The sequence below is a fragment of the Entelurus aequoreus genome, linkage group LG07 (genome assembly GCF_033978785.1).
Source record: "Entelurus aequoreus isolate RoL-2023_Sb linkage group LG07, RoL_Eaeq_v1.1, whole genome shotgun sequence".
In the NCBI taxonomy this organism is placed as follows: Eukaryota; Metazoa; Chordata; class Actinopteri; order Syngnathiformes; family Syngnathidae; genus Entelurus; species Entelurus aequoreus.
Genome location: NC_084737.1, coordinates 14,303,392 through 14,323,107, shown reverse-complemented (window position 1 = coordinate 14,323,107; position 19,716 = coordinate 14,303,392). Strand labels below are relative to the sequence as shown.

At 37.7% G+C, this 19,716-nt stretch overlaps 1 protein-coding gene across 1 annotated transcript in view; it reads left to right on the top strand.

The window, feature by feature from the left end:
• Window positions 1–19,716, top strand: part of LOC133653254 (collagen alpha-1(XXVIII) chain-like) — a 96,178-nt gene that overhangs the window by 5,045 nt on the left and 71,417 nt on the right. The window contains exons 4-7 of the mRNA XM_062052335.1: window positions 45–619; window positions 11,156–11,176; window positions 11,252–11,314; window positions 19,614–19,667. Of these exons, the coding sequence (XP_061908319.1) occupies window positions 45–619; window positions 11,156–11,176; window positions 11,252–11,314; window positions 19,614–19,667 (713 nt within the window). The remainder of the gene's footprint in view (window positions 1–44; window positions 620–11,155; window positions 11,177–11,251; window positions 11,315–19,613; window positions 19,668–19,716) is intronic.

Here is a 19,716-nt window from a genome sequence, read left to right as displayed (position 1 = left end):
CGGATATGAGGCCACACATGTTAATAGTGCTTGTATTTTCTCAGTGCCTACAGAAGACGGCTGCAGTGTGGAATTAGCCTTTTTGATTGACAGCTCGGAGAGCGCCAAGGACAACCACGCCCAGGAGAAGCAGTTCGCCTCGGACGTGACCGGGCTGCTGCAGGGACTGCGCCTGCCGAGCGGCCGCGGCCTCGCCCGCCGCGCCGCCCTCCTCCAGTACAGCAGCCACGTCATCGTGGAGCAGACCTTCGCCCAGTGGCGAGGCCCCGACGCCTTCAAGGCCCGCGTGGCCCCCGTGACCTACATCGGCCACGGCACCTACACCACCTACGCCATCACCAACCTCACCCGGCTCTACCAGGAAGAGTCGCCCGCCGCCGCCGTCAAGGTGGCCGTCCTGCTCTTCGACGGCGTCTCGCACCCGAGGAACCCGGACATATTGGCGGCCGTGACCGACGCCAAGAACCAGGGCGTTCACTTCTTCGCCGTCGGTATCACGCCCGAAGCCAAGGAGCCCGCCAACATCGCCCAGCTGCGGCTAATTGCTAGCTCGCCGGCCTCGCGCTACCTGCACAACCTGCAGGACAGAGGCATCGTGGAAACGGTCATCCATGAAATCGTGAGTGAACATAGTGGAATTTGGCTCTCACTCATTCATTTATTTATTATTATTTATGACATGGGGCGGTATAGCTCGGTTGGTAGAGTGGCCGTGCCAGCAACTTGAGGGTTCCAGGTTCGATCCCCACTTCCGCAATCCTAGTCACTGCCGTTGTGTGCCTTGGGCAAGACACTTTACCCACCTGCTCCCAGTGCCACCCACACTGGTTTAAATGGAACTCAGATATTGGGTTTCACAATGTAAAAGTGCTTTGAGTCTCTAGAGCAGGGGTCACCAACGCGGTGCCCGTGGGCACCAGGTAGCCCGTAAGGACCAGATTAGTAGCCCGCCGGCCTGTTCTAAAAATAGCTCAAATAGCAGCACTTACCGGTGAGCTGCCTCTATTTTTTAAATTTTATTTATTTACTAGCAAGCTGGTCTCGCTTTGCTCGACATTTTTAATTCTATGAGAGACAAAACTCAAATAGAATTTGAAAATACAAGAAAATATTTTAAAGACTTGGTCTTCACTTGTTTAAATAAATTCATTAATTTTTTTATATTGCTTCTTATAACTTTCAGAAAGACAATTTTAGAGAAAAAATACAACCTTAAAATGATTTTAGGATTTTTAAACACATATGCCTTTTTACCTTTTAAATTCCTTCCTCTTCTTTCCTGACAATTTAAATCAATGTTCAAGTAAATTAATTTTTTTAATTGTAAAGAATAATAAATACATTTTAATTTAATTCTTCATTTTAGCTTCTGTTTTTTCAACGAAGAATATTTGTGAAATATTTCTTCAAAAATTCAAAAAAATTATTCTGGCAAATCTGTAGAATCAAATTTAAATCTTATTTCAAAGTATTTTGAATTTCTTTTAAAATTTTTGTTCTGGAAAATCTAGAAGAAATAATGATTTGTCTTTGTTAGAAATATAGCTTGGTCCAATTTGTTATATATTCTAACAAAGTGTAGATTGGATTTTAACATATTTAAAACATGTCATCAAAATTCTAAAATTAATCTTAATCAGGAAAAATTACTAATGATGTTCCATAAATTCTTTTTTTAAGTTTTTCTCTTCTTTTTTTCGGTTGAATTTTAAAGAGTCGAAATTGAAGATAAACTATGTTTCAAAATTTAATTGTCATTTTTTTCGTGTTTTCTCCTCTTTTAAACCGTTCAATTAAGTGTAAATATCATTAATTATTAATAATAACATAGAGTTAAAGGTAAATTGAGCAAATAGGCTATTTCTGTAAGTGTGTATCAAACTGGTAGCCCTTCGCATTAATCAGTACCCAAGAAGTAGCTCTTGGTTTCAAAAAGGTTGGTGACCCCTGCTCTAGAGAAAAGCGCTATATAAATATAAGTTGCCCAGTCTGAAGTGAGGAAAACAAAGTGTTAGCAAAGCACATTCACCTTTACATATACACTATATTGCCAAAAGTATTTGGCCACCTGTCTCGACTCACATATGAACTTGAAGTGCCATCCCATTCCTAACCCATAGGGTTCAATATGATGTGGGTCAACCTTTTGCAGCTATTACAGTTTCAACTCTTCTGGGAAGGCTGTCCACAAGGTTGCGGAGTGTCTTTATAGGAATTTTCCACCATTCTTCCAAAAGCGCATTGGTGAGGTCACACACTGATGTTGGTCGAGAAGTCTCCGTTCTAATTCATCCCAAAGGTGTTCTATCGGGTTCATGTCAGGACTCTGTGCAGGCCAGTCAAGTTCATCCACAACTAGACTCTGTCATCCATGTCTTTATGGACCTTGCTTTGTGTACTGGTGCACAGTCGTGTTGGAAGGGGAAGGGGCCCGCTCCAAACTGTTCCCACAAGGTTGGGAACGTGGAATTGTCCAAACTGTTTTGGTTTCCTGGAGCATTCAAAGTTCCTTTCACTGGAACTAAAGGGCCAAGCCCATCTCCTGAAAAACAACCCCACACCATAATTCCTCCTCCACCAAATGTTCTGTCGGTACCTTTATGGACAGTTTCTAGGCGCAGTCAGACCAATCCAGTCATGCCCCTTATAAACCCTGCAGGCACGAGGCATTGAAGCAATGTTGGCAACTTCTTGAATTAGGTCCTAACATTGAGCAACTCAAACATAATGTTGAAACAACATGCTATTCAATGTTGGGTTCTGACGTTGATTTGACCATTGAATTTTGGTCATTTTGCAACCAATATTCTACAACACAAATACAACGTTGAAACAACATGCTTTTTGACGACGTTTAATCAATGTCAGGTTGTGACGTTGATTTGACCATTGAAATTTGGTCATTTTCCAACCAATATTCTACAACACAAATCTAACGTTGAAACAACATGCTTTTTGACAACGTTTAATCAATGTCGGGTTCTGACGTTGATTTGACCATTGAATTTTGGTCATTTTGCAACCGATATCCTACAACACAAATACAACGTTGAAACAACATGCTTTTTGACAACGTTTAATCAATGTCGGGTTGTGACGTTGATTTGACCATTGAATTTTGGTCATTTCCCAACCAATATTCTACAACACGAATACAACGTTGAAACAACATGCTTTTTGACAACGTTTAATCAATCTGACGTTGATTTGACCATTGAATTTTGGTCATTTTGCAACCGATATCCTACAACACAAATACAACGTTGAAACAACATGCTTTTTGACGACGTTTAATCAATGTCGGGTTGTGATGTTGATTTGACCATTGAATTTTGGTAATTTTGCAACCAATATTCTACAACACAAATACAACGTTGAAACAACATGCTTTTTGACGACGTTTAATCAATGTCAGGTTGTGACGTTGATTTGACCATTGAATTTTGGTCATTTTGCAACCGATATCCTACAACACAAATACAACGTTGAAACAACATGCTTTTTGACAACGTTTAATCAATGTCGGGTTGTGACGTTGATTTGACCATTGAATTTTGGTCATTTCCCAACCAATATTCTACAACACGAATACAACGTTTAAACAACATGCTTTTTGACGACGTTTAATCAATGTCGGGTTGTGATGTTGATTTGACCATTGAATTTTGGTAATTTTGCAACCAATATTCTACAACACAAATACAACGTTGAAACAACATGCTTTTTGACGACGTTTAATCAATGTCAGGTTGTGACGTTGATTTGACCATTGAAATTTGGTCATTTTCCAACCAATATTCTACAACACAAATCTAACGTTGAAACAACATGCTTTTTGACAATGTTTAATCAATGTTGGGTTCTGACGTTGATTTGACCCTTGAATTTTGCTAATTTCCCAACCAACCACAAATACAACGTTGAAACAACATGCTTTTTGACGTTTAATCAACGTCAGGTTGAGACTTTAATTTGACCGTTGATTTTTGGTCGTTTCCCAACCAATATTCTACAACACAAATACAACGTTAAAACAACATGCTTTTTGACGTTTAATCAATGTCGGGTTGTGACGTTGATTTGACCATTAAATTTTGGTCATTTCCCAACCTATATTCTACAACACAAATACAACGTTGAAACAACATGTTTTTTGACAACGCTTAATCAATGTTGGGTTCTAAGGTTGATTTGACCATTGAATTTTGGTCATTTTGCAACCAATATTCTACAACACAAGTACAACATTGAAACAACATGCTTTTTGACGTTTAATCAACGTCAGGTTGTGACGTTGATTTGACCGTTGATATTTAGGCGTTTCCCAACCAATATTCTACAACACAAATACAACGTTGAAACAACATGCTTTTTGACGACGTTTAATCAATGTTGGGTTCTGACGTTGATTTGACCATTGAATTTTGGTCATTTCCCAACCGATATCCTACAACACGAGTACAACGTTGAAACAACATGCTTTTTGACTATGTTTAATCAATGTTGGGTTCTAAGGTTGATTTGACCATTGAATTTTGATAATTTTGCAACCAATATTCTAAAACACGAGTACAACAATGAAACAACATGCTTTTTGGCGTTTAATCAACGTCGGGTTGTGACGTTGATTTGACCGTTGAATTTTGGTCGTTTCCAACCAATATTCCAACACAAATCTAACGTTGAAACAACACGCTTTTTGACGACATTTAATCAATGTTGGGTTCTGACGTTGATTTGACCATTGAATTTTGCTAATTTCCCAACCAATATTCTACAACACAAATACAACGTTGAAACAACTTGCTTTTTGACGTTTAATCAACGTCAGGTTGAGACTTTGATTTGACCGTTGATTTTTGGTCGTTTCCCAACCAATATCCTACAACACAAATACAACGTTGAAACAACATGTTTTTTGACAACGTTTAATCAATGTTGGGTTCTAAGGTTAATTTGACCATTGAATTTTGCTAATTTCCCAACCAATATTCTACAACACAAATACAACGTTGAAACAACATGCTTTTTGACGTTTAATCAACGTCAGGTTGAGACTTTGATTTGACCGTTGATTTTTGGTCGTTTCCCAACCAATATTCTACAACACAAATACAACGTTAAAACAACATGGTTTTTGACAACGTTTAATCAATGTTGGGTTCTGATGTTAATTTGGCCATTGAAATTTGGTCATTTCCCAAACAATATTCTACAACACAAATACAACGTTGAAACAACACGCTTTTTGACGTTTAATCAATGTCGGGTTGTGACGTTGTTTTGACCATTAAATTTTGGTCATTTCCCAACCAATATTCTACAACACAAATACAACGTTGAAACAACATGCTTTTTGACAACGTTTAATCAATGTCGGGTTCTGACGATGATTTGACCATTGAATTTTGGTCATTTTCCAAACAATATTCCAACACAAATCTAACGTTGAAACAACATGCTTTTTGATGACGTTTATTCAATGTTGGCTTCTGACGTTGATTTGACCATTGAATTTTGGTCATTTCTCAACCAATATTCTACAACACGAGTACAACATTGAAACAACATGCTTTTTGACGTTTAATCAATGTCAGGTTGTGACATTGATTTGACCATTGAAATGTGGTAATTTCCCAACCAATATTCGACAACAAAAATACAACGTTGAAACAACATGCTTTTTGACGTTTAATCAATGTCAGGTTGTGACGTTAATTTGACCATTGAAATTTGGTCACTTCTTGACCAATATTCTACCACACAAATACAACATTGAAACAACATGTTTTTTGACAACGTTTAATCAATGTCGGGTTCTGACAATGATTTGACCATTGAAATTTGGTCATTTTCCAACCAATAGTCTACAACACAAATACAACGTTAAAACAACATGTTTTTTGATGACAATTAATAAATGTTGGGTTCTGACGTTAGTTTGACCATTGAAATTTGGTCATTTCCCAACCAATATTCTACAACACAAATACAACGTTGAAACAACATGCTTTTTGACGTGTAATCAATGTCATGTTGTGACGTTGATTTGACCATTGAAATTTGATCATTTACCAACCAATATTCTACCACACAAATACAACGTTGAAACAACATGCTTTTTGACAACGTTTAATCAATGTTAGGTTGTGATGTTGATTTGACCATTGAAATGTGGTAGTTTCCCAACCAATATTCTACAACACAAATACAACGTTGAAACAACATGCCTTTTGACAACGTTTAATCAATTTCGGGTTGTGACGTTGATTTGACCGTTGAATTTTGGTAGTTTCCCAACCAATATTCTACAACACAAATACAACGTTGAAACAACATGCTTTTTGATGACGTTTAATCAATGTTGGGTTCTGACGTTAATTTGACCATTGAAATCTGGTAATTTCCCAACCGATATCCTACAACACAAATACAACGTTGAAACAACATGCTTTTTGACAACGTTTAATCAATGTCAGGTTGTGACGTTGATTTGACCGTTGAAATTTGGTAATTTTCCAACCAATAGTCTACAACACAAATACAACGTTGAAACAACATGCTTTTTGATGACAATTAATCAATGTTGGGTTCTGACGTTAATTTGACCATTGAAATTTGGTCATTTCCCAACCGATATCCTACAACACAAATACAACGTTGAAACAACATGCTTTTTGACGTTTAATCAATGTCGGGTTCTGACGTTGATTTGACCATTGAATTTTGATCATTTACCAACCAATAATCTACCACACAAATACAACGTTGAAACAACATGCTTTTTGACAACGTTTAATCAATGTTAGGTTGTGATGTTGATTTGACCATTGAAATGTGGTCATTTCCCAACCAATATTCTACAACACAATTACAACGTTGAAACAACATGCTTTTTGACGTTTAATCAACGTCAGGTTGAGACGTTGATTTGACCGTTGATTTTTGGTCGTTTCCCAACCAATATCCTGCAACACAAATACAACGTTAAAACAACATGCTTTTTGACAACGTTTAATCAATCTTGGGTTCTGATGTTAATTTGGCCATTGAAATTTGGTCATTTCCCAAACAATATTCTACAACACAAATACAACGTTGAAACAACATGCTTTTTGACAACGTTTAATCAATGTTGGGTTCTGATGTTAATTTGGCCATTGAAATTTGGTCATTTCCCAAACAATATTCTACAACACAAATACAACGTTGAAACAACATGCTTTTTGACGTTTAATCAATGTCGGGTTGTGACGTTGATTTGACCGTTGATTTTTGGTCGTTTCCCAACCAATATTCTACAACACATATACAACGTTGAAACAACATGCTTTTTGGCAACGTTTATTCAATGTTGGGTTGTGATGTTGATTTGACCATTACATTTTGGTCATTTCCCAACCAATATTCTACAACACAAATACAACGTTGAAACAACATGCTTTTTGACGTTTAATCAACGTCGAGTTGTGACGTTGATTTGACCGTTGATTTTTGGTCGTTTCCCAACCAATATTCTACAACACAAATACAACGTTGAAACAACATGCTTTTTGACAACGTTTATTCAATGTTGGGTTGTGATGTTGATTTGACCATTGAAATGTGGTCATTTCCCAACCAATATTCTACAACACAAATACAACGTTGAAACAACATGCTTTTTGACAACGTTTAATCAATTTCGGGTTGTGACGTTGATTTGACCGTTGAATTTTGGTCGTTTCCCAACCAATATTCTACAACACAAATACAACGTTGAAACAACATGCTTTTTGATGACGTTTAATCAATGTTGGGTTCTGACGTTAATTTGACCATTGAAATCTGGTAATTTCCCAACCGATATCCTACAACACAAATACAACGTTGAAACAACATGCTTTTTGACAACGTTTAATCAATGTCAGGTTGTGACGTTTATTTGACCATTGAAATTTGGTAATTTTCCAACCAATAGTCTACAACACAAATACAACGTTGAAACAACATGCTTTTTGATGACAATTAATCAATGTTGGGTTCTGACGTTAATTTGACCATTGAAATTTGGTCATTTCCCAACCGATATCCTACAACACAAATATAACGTTGAAACAACATGCTTTTTGACGTTTAATCAATGTCGGGTTCTGACGTTGATTTGACCATTGAATTTTGATCATTTGCCAACCAATATTCTACCACACAAATACAACGTTGAAACAACATGCTTTTTGGCAACGTTTATTCAATGTTGGGTTCTGACGTTGATTTGATCATTACATTTTGGTCATTTCCCAACCGATATCCTACAACACAAATACAACGTTGAAACAACATGCTTTTTGACGTTTAATCAACGTCGAGTTGTGACGTTGATTTGACCGTTGATTTTTGGTCGTTTCCCAACTAATATTCTACAACACAAATACAACGTTGAAACAACATGCTTTTTGACAACGTTTATTCAATGTTGGGTTCTAACGTTGATTTGACCATTGCATTCCCAACCAATATTCTACAACACAAATACAACGTTGAAACAACATGCTTTTTGACATTTAATCAACGTCGGGTTGTGATGTTGATTTGACCGTTGAAATGTGGTCATTTCCCAACCAATATTCTACAACACAATTACAACGTTGAAACAACATGCTTTTTGACGTTTAATCAACGTCAGGTTGAGACGTTGATTTGACCGTTGATTTTTGGTCGTTTCCCAACCAATATTCTACAACACAAATACAACGTTAAAACAACATGCTTTTTGACAACGTTTAATCAATCAGGGGTTCTGATGTTAATTTGGCCATTGAAATTTGGTCATTTCCCAAACAATATTCTACAACACAAATACAACGTTGAAACAACATGCTTTTTGACGTTTAATCAATGTCGGGTTGTGACGTTGATTTGACCGTTGATTTTTGGTCGTTTCCCAACCAATATTCTACAACACATATACAACGTTGAAACAACATGCTTTTTGGCAACGTTTATTCAATGTTGGGTTCTGACGTTGATTTGACCATTACATTTTGGTCATTTCCCAACCGATATCCTACAACACAAATACAACGTTGAAACAACATGCTTTTTGACGTTTAATGAACGTCAAGTTGTGACGTTGATTTGACCGTTGATTTTTGGTCGTTTCCCAACCAATATTCTACAACACAAATACAACGTTGAAACAACATGCTTTTTGACATTTAATCAACGTCGGGTTGTGATGTTGATTTGACCATTGAATTTTGCTCATTTCCCAACCAATATTCTACAACACAAATACAACGTTGAAACAACAGATATTTTGACAACATTTATTCATTATCAGGTTGTGACGTCGATTTGACCATTGAAATTTGGTCATTTCCCAACCAACAACAACGTGGATCCGACGTCGCACACAAACGTTGCCTCAGTTTACAAATACAACTATTTCGCAACGTTTTAAAGGACACGCACGTATAACCAACAGTTGTATCAACGTCTTGTGCCTGCTGGCTCCCTGTCTCGCCGTCCATTCGTCACAGGGCCACATCGCTGGCCTTTGCCGACTGTTCTGCGTCATGCTCGCTTCACGTTATAATGCTACACGCGAAGCTTTGCCCTGGGCCTTCCCGTGCGCTCCCGAGTGGCACTTTGTGTTTGGCTTTTTGTTTAAGAATTAAAAGACTTTCCTTACCTGCACGCTGCAACACGGGCGTGCTTTAACCTGCACACCTGTATGAGGAAGAGGAATAATTACAGTAGGAATCACACATTCGCTGCTGACTATTCCGTGTTATGGTTATTAAGGACCAGGCTCCTTGTGTAGACGTACCAATGCAACATCTGCGAAACCCAGCGAGGGTTTCAGGCAGTGCCGGCCCAAGCCTCCATGGGGCCCTAAGCAAAATTTGATTTTGGGGCCCTCTATTTCTGCCAATAGTATTGATTGTTGATCATTCACACACCTACTATAAACTCATTGCGGCTCTGGCAGTGTTGTTTACATTATCCTATTGTCAGCCTGGCATGTCTTTACAAATGATATGTCATTTATAAAGATATGGGGGTGGCCCATTTAAGAACATAAATAATACCAATGAATGAACAAATGATGTCCAGAGTGCCACATATGGTTCCTAATCTTAAAATGTAGAAAACATTCAGCTACAAGAGTGGCCTGGGGTTGAACAGTCCAAGTGATAAAGCTTTGTATTTACAGTAAAAGTGTCATCTTGTCTCATCAGTCTTGTACATATTAGTCTTTAATTACTAGTTTATATTTAATGTTTACTTTGTACAAAGATAGCGCAGTCTACTGAAGTTAAATTCCATGTGTGTTAAACATAACTGGACAATAAAGCTGATTCTGATTCACTTTTTTATTTTTGGTAACAAAAACCTGAAACAGCAATGTGCAAAAATAATTCGTAGTGCAACAAAAACAATTAAGTGCAACAATAAAATCACTTAAATATATATAAAAAGGAACAAATTCAATTGTACAAAAAACAACATAATTAAATTAAATATCAAGCAAATCCTTAAATAATATTAATGAACAGAGTTACCAGAAACAAGGTAACATAACGGTTTATAAACAAATATAAAGTTACTACATATTAAAACTATGTAAATGTACATAACGATGTGCAAAAATTTTTTGGGGAAAAAAATCAAAATAAACTACCTTAAATTAAGGTCCTTAATTCACACATTTGACCATCACATCACAGTTTTGTTCCTCGGTTCTTCACCACCCACACCACTCCACCCACTCCTTAAAACCTGTGCTTCCTGGCTTTTCTGGAGGCAAAGTCATTTATGACATCACTGTAAGAAATCTGATGGCCGACCTTGTTATTAATACTAATCACTGCCATGTACGAGTCTGACTCAGACACGTACATGCAAAAAATAAAAAAAAAGATTTTTTTGTTAATTGCTTTTGGGGGGCCCCCTGGTGGCCGCGGGGCCCTAAGCAAGCGCTTAGTACGCTTATGCCTTGGGCCGGCTCTGGTTTCAGGTGGCATCCAAGCAGTCCCATCGCATGTCTAAACACTCCATTTTTATCACTGGGTCGCCATGGCAACAAACAACAGCATTGAAGCATCTTGGTGCTCGCTAACAGCCACATTACTTTTGCTGAGTTAGCGCCCATCTTTTTCTCTTTCTGCAGATAACCCTGGCAGACGAAGGGGTGAGTCCTGCCACTGATGACTAGATTTGTGTCCTGGGGTGCCCCCCTAACTCTCTCTCCTCATTGTGCTGTCAGTGTCCCCTTGTTCACAGCCTGTGTGCATGCGAGAAGGGCGAGCGGGGAGCCGGCGGCCCTGCGGTAAGTAGCACCCGACACACCCAAACTATCTCCCCTTTGACGTACCCTCCTGAGAACGTGCTACTTTTATCCCAGTAACAAAATGGCCGGGTTTAGCAAAGCACTTTTGTTTTTGGAACTATTTATATTGTCTAAGTAAGAAAAAAAAAGAAGAGGCCTGTACAAAACGGGCGTTTGTTTTGGGGCTTATTTCGTTTGTCAGAGCTACGAACTTCAGGGGGGAAAACACCCAGTTGTGCAAAACACAAACGTCCACTGCAGTGGACATTTGTTTTTGGTTTATTTCTTTTGTCAGGTTAGTTTATTTTGGATTAAAAACAAATCAAAAAAACAAGCCCAGTTGTGCAAAACACGGATGTCCACTGCGGTGAAAATTAGTTTTTGGTTTATTTCTTTTGTCAGATTAGTTTATTTTGGATTTTAAAAAAACAAGCCCAGTTGTGCAAAACACGGATGTCCACCATAGTGGACAATGGTTTTTAATCTATTTCTTTTCTCATATTAATTCATTTTGGATAAAAAAAAAAAAAAAATAGACCAGTTGTGCAAAAACGTCCACTGCAGTGGACATTTGTTTTTAGTTTATTTCTTTTGTCATATTAGTTAATTTTGGATAAAAAAAAAAAAGAATTGCCCAGTTGTGCAAAAACGTCCACTGCAGTGGACATTTGTTTTTAGTTTATTCCTTCGGTCATATTAGTTCATTTTGGATAAACCCCCCCTCCCCAAAAAAACAAGCCCAGTTGTGCAAAACACGGATTGTCCACTGCAGTGGACAATTGTTTTTAATCTATTTATTTTCTCAGATTAGTTAATTTTGGATTAAAAAAAAAAGATATGCCCAGTTGTGCAAAAACGTCCACTGTAGTGGACATTTGTTTTTGGTGTATTTTTCTTGTCAGATTAGTTTACTTTAGATTAAAACAAAACAAAACACAAGCTCAGTTGTGCAAAACATGGATGTCCACTGCAGTGGAAAATTGTTTTTAATCTATTTCTTTTCTCAGATTAGTTAATTTTGAATAAAAAACAATAAACCCAGTTGTGCAAAAACGTCCACTGTAGTGGACATTTGTTTTTGGTTTATTTCTTTTGTCAGATTAGTTTATTTTGGATTAAAAACAAATTAAAAAAACAAAGCCCAGTTGTGCAAAACACGGATGTCCACTGCGGTCAAAATTAGTTTTTGGTTTATTTCTTTTGTCAGATTAGTTTATTTTGGATTTTAAAAAAACAAGCCCAGTTGTGCAAAACACGGATGTCCACTATAGTGGACAATGGTTTTTAATCTATTTCTTTTCTCATATTAATTAATTTTGGATAAAAAAAAAAAAAAGAATTGCCCAGTTGTGCAAAAACGTCCACTGCAGTGGACATTTGTTTTTAGTTTATTTCTTTTATCATATTAGTTAATTTTGGATTAAAAAAAAAAAAGAATTGCCCAGTTGTGCAAAAACGTCCACTGCAGTGGACATTTGTTTTTAGTTTATTTCTTCGGTCATATTAGTTAATTTTGGATAAACCCCCCCTCCCCCCAAAAAAAAGCCCAGTTGTGCAAAACACGGATTGTCCACTGCAGTGGACAATTGTTTTTAATCTATTTCTTTTCTCAGATTAGTTAATTTTGGATTAAAAAAAAAGAATTGCCCAGTTGTGCAAAAACGTCCACTGCAGTGGACAATTGTTTTTAATCTATTTCTTTTCTCAGATTAGTTAATTTTGGATTAAAAAAAAAGAATCGCCCAGTTATGCAAAAACGTCCACTGCAGTGGACATTTGTTTTTGGTTTATTTTTCTTGTCAGATTAGTTTACTTTAGATTAAAACAAAACAAAACACAAGCTCAGTTGTGCAAAACACGGATGTCCACTGCAGTGGACAATTGTTTTTAATCTATTTCTTTTCTCAGATTAGTTAATTTTGAATAAAAAACAAACAAACCCAGTTGTGCAAAAACGTCCACTGTAGTGGACATTTGTTTTTGGTTTATTTCTTTTGTCAGATTAGTTTATTTTGGATTTTAAAAAAACAAGCCCAGTTGTGCAAAACATGGATGTCCACTGCAGTGGACATTTTTTTTGGTTTATTTCTTTTGTCAGATTAGTTTATTTTGGATTAAAAAAACCAAACAAAAACAAGCCCAATTGTGCAAAACCTGGATGTCCACTGTAGTGGACTTTTTTTTTTTGGTTTATTTCTTTTGTCAGATTAGTTTATTTTGGATTAAAAAAACAAACAAAAACAAGCCCAGTTGTGCAAAACCTGGATGTCCACTGCAGTGGACAATTGTTTTTAATCAATTTCTTTTCTCAGATTAGTTAATTTTGAATAAAAAACAAACAAACCCAGTTGTGCAAAAACGTCCACTGTAGTGGACATTTGTTTTTGGTTTATTTCTTTTGTCAGATTAGTTTATTTTGGATTTAAAAAAAACAAGCCCAGTTGTGCAAAACATGGATGTCCACTGCAGTGGACCTTTTTTTTTTGGTTTATTTCTTTTGTCAGATTAGTTTATTTTGGATTAAAAAAAACAAACAAAAACAAGCCCAGTTGTGCAAAACCTGGATGTCCACTGTAGTGGACTTTTTTTTTGTTGGTTTATTTCTTTTGTCAGATTAGTTTATTTTGGATTAAAAAAACAAACAAAAACAAGCCCAGTTGTGCAAAACCTGGATGTCCACTGCAGTGGACAATTGTTTTTAATCAATTTCTTTTCTCAGATTAGTTAATTTTGAATAAAAAACAAACAAACCCAGTTGTGCAAAAACGTCCACTGTAGTGGACATTTGTTTTTGGTTTATTTCTTTTGTCAGATTAGTTTATTTTGGATTTAAAAAAAACAAGCCCAGTTGTGCAAAACATGGATGTCCACTGCAGTGGACATTTTTTTTTTGGTTTATTTCTTTTGTCAGATTAGTTTATTTTGGATTAAAAAAACAAAACAAAAACAAGCCCAGTTGTGCAAAACCTGGATGTCCACTGTAGTGGACTTTTTTTTTTTTGGTTTATTTCTTTTGTCAGATTAGTTTATTTTGGATTAAAAAAACAAACAAAAACAAGCCCAGTTGTGCAAAACCTGGATGTCCACTGCAGTGGACAATTGTTTTTAATCAATTTCTTTTCTCAGATTAGTTAATTTTGAATAAAAAACAAACAAACCCAGTTGTGCAAAAACGTCCACTGTAGTGGACATTTGTTTTTGGTTTATTTCTTTTGTCAGATTAGTTTATTTTGGATTTTAAAAAAACAAGCCCAGTTGTGCAAAACCTGGATGTCCACTGTAGTGGACTTTTTTTTTTTTTGGTTTATTTCTTTTGTCAGATTAGTTTATTTTGGATTAAAAAAACAAACAAAAACAAGGCCAGTTGTGCAAAACCTGGATGTCCACTGCAGTGGACAATTGTTTTTAATCTATTTCTTTTCTCAGATTAGTTAATTTTGAATAAAAAACAAACAAACCCAGTTGTGCAAAAACGTCCACTGTAGTGGACATTTGTTTTTGGTTTATTTATTTTGTCAGATTAGTTTATTTTGGATTTTAAAAAAACAAGCCCAGTTGTGCAAAACATGGATGTCCACTGCAGTGGACATTTTTTTTTTGGTTTATTTCTTTTGTCAGATTAGTTTATTTTGGATTAAAAAAAACAAACAAAAACAAGCCCAGTTGTGCAAAACCTGGATGTCCACTGTAGTGGGCATTTTTTTTTGTTGGTTTATTTCTTTTGTCAGATTAGTTTATTTTGGATTAAAAAAACAAACAAAAACAAGCCCAGTTGTGCAAAACCTGGATGTCCACTGCAGTGGACAATTGTTTTTAATCTATTTCTTTTCTCAGATTAGTTAATTTTGAATAAAAAACAAACAAACCCAGTTGTGCAAAAACGTCCACTGTAGTGGACATTTGTTTTTGGTTTATTTCTTTTGTCAGATTAGTTTATTTTGGATTTTAAAAAAACAAGCCCAGTTGTGCAAAACCTGGATGTCCACTGTAGTGGACATTTTTTTTTTGGTTTATTTCTTTTGTCAGATTAGTTTATTTTGGATTAAAAAAACAAACAAAAACAAGCCCAGTTGTGCAAAACCTGGATGTCCACTGCAGTGGACAATTGTTTTTAATGTATTTCTTTTCTCAGATTAGTTAATTTTGGTACATCCACTGCAGTGGATATTTGTTTTTGTTTCATTTGTGTCAGATTAACTAGTTTCGGGGAAGAAATTCCCAGTTGTGCAAAACACAGATGTCCACTGCAGAGGAGCTTCATAGCGTGGCCTCTTCACTTCATGTGAGTGATTATGATTGACGACACCTGTTGACTTCTCTGAGCACATTTAAATAGGGCTCATGAGATGCAGTCATTAGACTCGGTTACAAACGCGACAATGGGAAAGTCAAAGGAACTCAGCACAGATCAGAAAAAAAGAATCTTTGACTTGAACAAGTCAGGAAAGTCACTTGGAGCCATTTCAAAGCAGCTTAAGGTCCCAAGAGCAACTGTGCAGACAATTGTTCGTAAGTATAAAGTGCATGGCACAGTTTTGTCACTGCCACGACCAGGAAGAAAACGCAAGCTATCACCTGCTGCTGAGAGAAAATTGGTCAGGATGATCAAGAGTCAACCGAGAACCACCAAAAAGCAGGTCTGCAATGAATTGGAAGCTGCTGGACACCTTAAGGCTCGTCTAAAGTTTGCTGCTGATCACATGGACAAAGATAAGACCTTCTGGAGGAAAGGTCTGTGGTCAGATGAAACAAAAATGGAGCTGTTTGGCCACAATACCCAGCAATATGTTGGGAGGAGAAAAGGTGAGGCCTTTAATCCCAGCAACACCATTCCTACCGTCAAGCATGGTGGTGGTAGTATTATGCTCTGGGCCTGTTTTGCTGCCAATGGAACTGGTGCTTTACAGAGAGTAAATGGGACAATGAAAAAGGAGGATTACCTCCAAATTCTTCAGGACAACCTAATCTCATCAGCCCGGAGGTTGGGTCTTGGGCGCAGTTGGGTGTTCCAACAGGACAATGACCCCAAACACACGTCAAAAGTGGTAAAGGAATGGCAAGAATTAAGGTTTTAGAATGGCCTTCCCAAAGTCCTGACTTAAATGTGTGGACAATGATGAAGAAACAAGTACATGTCAGAAAACCAACACATTTAGCTGAACTGCACCAATTTTGTCAAAAGGAGTGGTCAAAAATTCAACCACAAGCTTGCCAGAAGCTTGTGGATGGCTACCAAAAGGGACATCTAACCAAATATTAACATTGCTGTATGTATACTTTTGACCCAGCAGATTTGCTCACATTTTCAGTAGACCCATAATAAATCCATAACAGAACCAAACTTGTATATATATATGCATACATATATATATATATATATATATATATATATATATATATATATATATATATATATATATATATATATATATATATATATATATATATATATATATATATATCTACTGTACACAATGTAATGAAAAGTTGCAGGTGTAATCGGGGGGGTGTTCAAAGACTCCCTGCAGCAGTGGGAATTCCACACATTCCTTGTTGACTTTATTGAGAGCAGGCCTATACAGATTTGAACATAAGTAGTTATGTAAATATCAGAGGAGTTGGCAAGGTAAGAGTGCTGCATGTACATACACATGTTCTGACAGCTTGTTCTTGGTCTACCAACACCACACCATAACATCCACCTTGATGGGTAAAAAGTGCTTGGAAACGTCTTTCTCCCAACAACAGTTGTTTCCACCAACCCCCGACTGGTTGAGAGTGAAGTGGAGCAGTGCTAGTCAATGAGCTAAAAGCCACAGGCTGTCACTAACCATGCGGTGCCATATTTCCACGCTTTGGCACTGACATCACTCGTTTGAATTTGACCTCGCCATAAAACATGTCGAGCGTTTTAATAATATAAAAGAAAGTACACACAAAATAAGTCAAAAACATTTATTTATATATATATATATATATATATATATATATATATATATATATATATATATATATATATATACTGTATATGTGTGTAAAAAACCCAAATATTTCTTATATGTAAAAAAATATGCATATTTTCAGTTTAAAAAAAGTTAATCCAATGCTAAAAAAATTATTTTAACTCTGACTCCTTTTCTAGTCCAGTTTCCAGTCGCAGAATGCACAATGGCCGACGCTAAATTTGCACGTGCATAAAAAATGGCTCCCGAACCAACGGCTCACATCTGGGAATCGGTTCCCACCGTTCACCTAAAAGAGTCGCTCAAAAGACTTGGTTCGTTCGCGAACCTCACATCTCTACAATCTAGCATATTACATGTCTCCCCTGTCCCCCTCGCTAAATACACCCCTGTGCAGTAGTTCCCACCGTTCATCTAAAGGAGTCGCTCAAAAGACTCGGTTCTTTCGAGAACCTCACATGTCTATAATTTAGCATATTATTATTTTTGGGGGGTAAAAAGTGCGAAGGGACATGCCCTCCCTGTCCCCCTCGCTAAATACGCCCCTGTGCAGTAGTCTCTACCGTTCACCTAAAAGAGTCGCTCAAAAGACTCAGTTCGTTCGCGAACCTCACATCTCTACAATTTAGCATATTACATGTCTCCCCTGTCCCCCTCGCTAAATATGCCCCTGTGCAGTAGTCCCCACCGTTCACCTAAAAGAGTCGCTCAAAACACTCGTTTCGTTCACAAACCTCAAATCTCTACAATTTGGCATATTATTATTTTTGCGGGTTAAACAGTGTGCACTCCCCTGTGCAGTAGTTCCCACAGTTCACCTAAAAGAGGCGCTCAAAAGACTCGGTTCATTTGCGAACCTCATATATCTACAATTTAGCATATTGTTATTTTTTGGGGGTGAAAAGTGTCTCCCTCGCTAAATACGCCCCTGTGCAGTAGTCCCCACCGTTCACCTAAAAGAGTCGCTCAAAAGACTTGGTTCGTTCGCGAACCTCACTTCTCTACAATTTAGCATTTTATTATTTTTGGGGGTAAAAGTGTGCCCCCCCACCCCCATTGCAGTAGTTCCCACCGTTCGCCTAAAAGAGTCGCTCAAAATACTCAGTTCGTTCGCGAACCTAACATCTCTACAATTTAGCATATTATTATTTTTGCGGGGTAAAAGGTGTGCACCCCTCTGTGCAGTAGTTCCCACAGGTCACCTAAAAGAGTCTCTCAAAAGACGCGGTTCGTTCGCGAACCTCACATCTCTACAATTTAGCATATTATTATTTTTGGGGGATAAAAAGTGTGCACCCCCTGTGCAGTAGTTCCCACCGTTCACCTAAATGAGTCGCTCAAAAGACTTGGTTCGTTCGTGAACCTCACATCTCTACAATTTAACATATTATCTTTTTTGGGGAGTAAAAAGTGCCCCCCCCCCCTCCTGTGCAGTAGTCCCCACTGTTCACCTAAAAGAGTCGCTCAAAAGACTCGGTTTGTTCGCGAACCTCACATCTCTACAATTTAGCATATTACATGTCTCCCCTGTCCCCCTCGCTAAATACGCCCCTGTGCAGTAGTCCCCACCGTTCACCTAAACGAGTCGCTCAAAAGACTCGGTCCGTTCGCAAACCTCAAATCTGTACAATTTAGCATATTATTATTTTTTGGGGGTAAAAAGGGCGGGGCACATGTCCCCCCTGTTCCCCTCGCTAAATACGCCCCTGTGAAGTAGTTCCCACCGTTCGCCTAAAAGAGTCGCTCAAAATACTTGGTTCGTTCGCGAACGTCATATCTCTACAATTTAGCATATTATTATTTTTTGGGGGTAAAAAGTGTGCCCCCCCCTCCTGTGCAGTAGTTCCCACCGTTTACCTAAAAGAGTAGCTCAAAAGACTAGGTCCGTTCGCGAACCTCACATATCTACAATTTAGCATATTGTTCTTTTTGGGGGGTAAAAAGTGCGGGGGACATGTCCCCCCTGTCCCCCACACTAAATATGCTCCTGTGTAGTAGTTCCTACCGTTCACTTAAAAGAGTCGCTCAAAAGACTTGGTTCGTTCGCGAACCTCACATCTCTACAATTTAGCATATTATTATTTTGTGGCGGTAAAAATTTCAGGGGTAGCCTGTACCCCTCGCTAAATACGCCCCTGTGCAGTAGTCCCCACCGTTCGCCTAAAAGAGCCGCTCAAAAGACTGTTCGTTCGCGAACCTCACATCACCATTTAGCATATTATTATTATTTTTGAGGGGTAAAAAGTACGGGGGACATGTCCCCCTCACTAAATATGCCCCTGTGCAGCAGTTCTTGGATTATTATGGTATGGCTATGTGACTTTCTTCCTGGGCAGGGCAAGAAGGGTCGTCCTGGAGAAGATGGCAGCCCAGGATCCAAGGGACTGAAGGTGTTGTTTCAATCAAGTACAGTTTTACACTTGGCTCGCAGTAACCTTC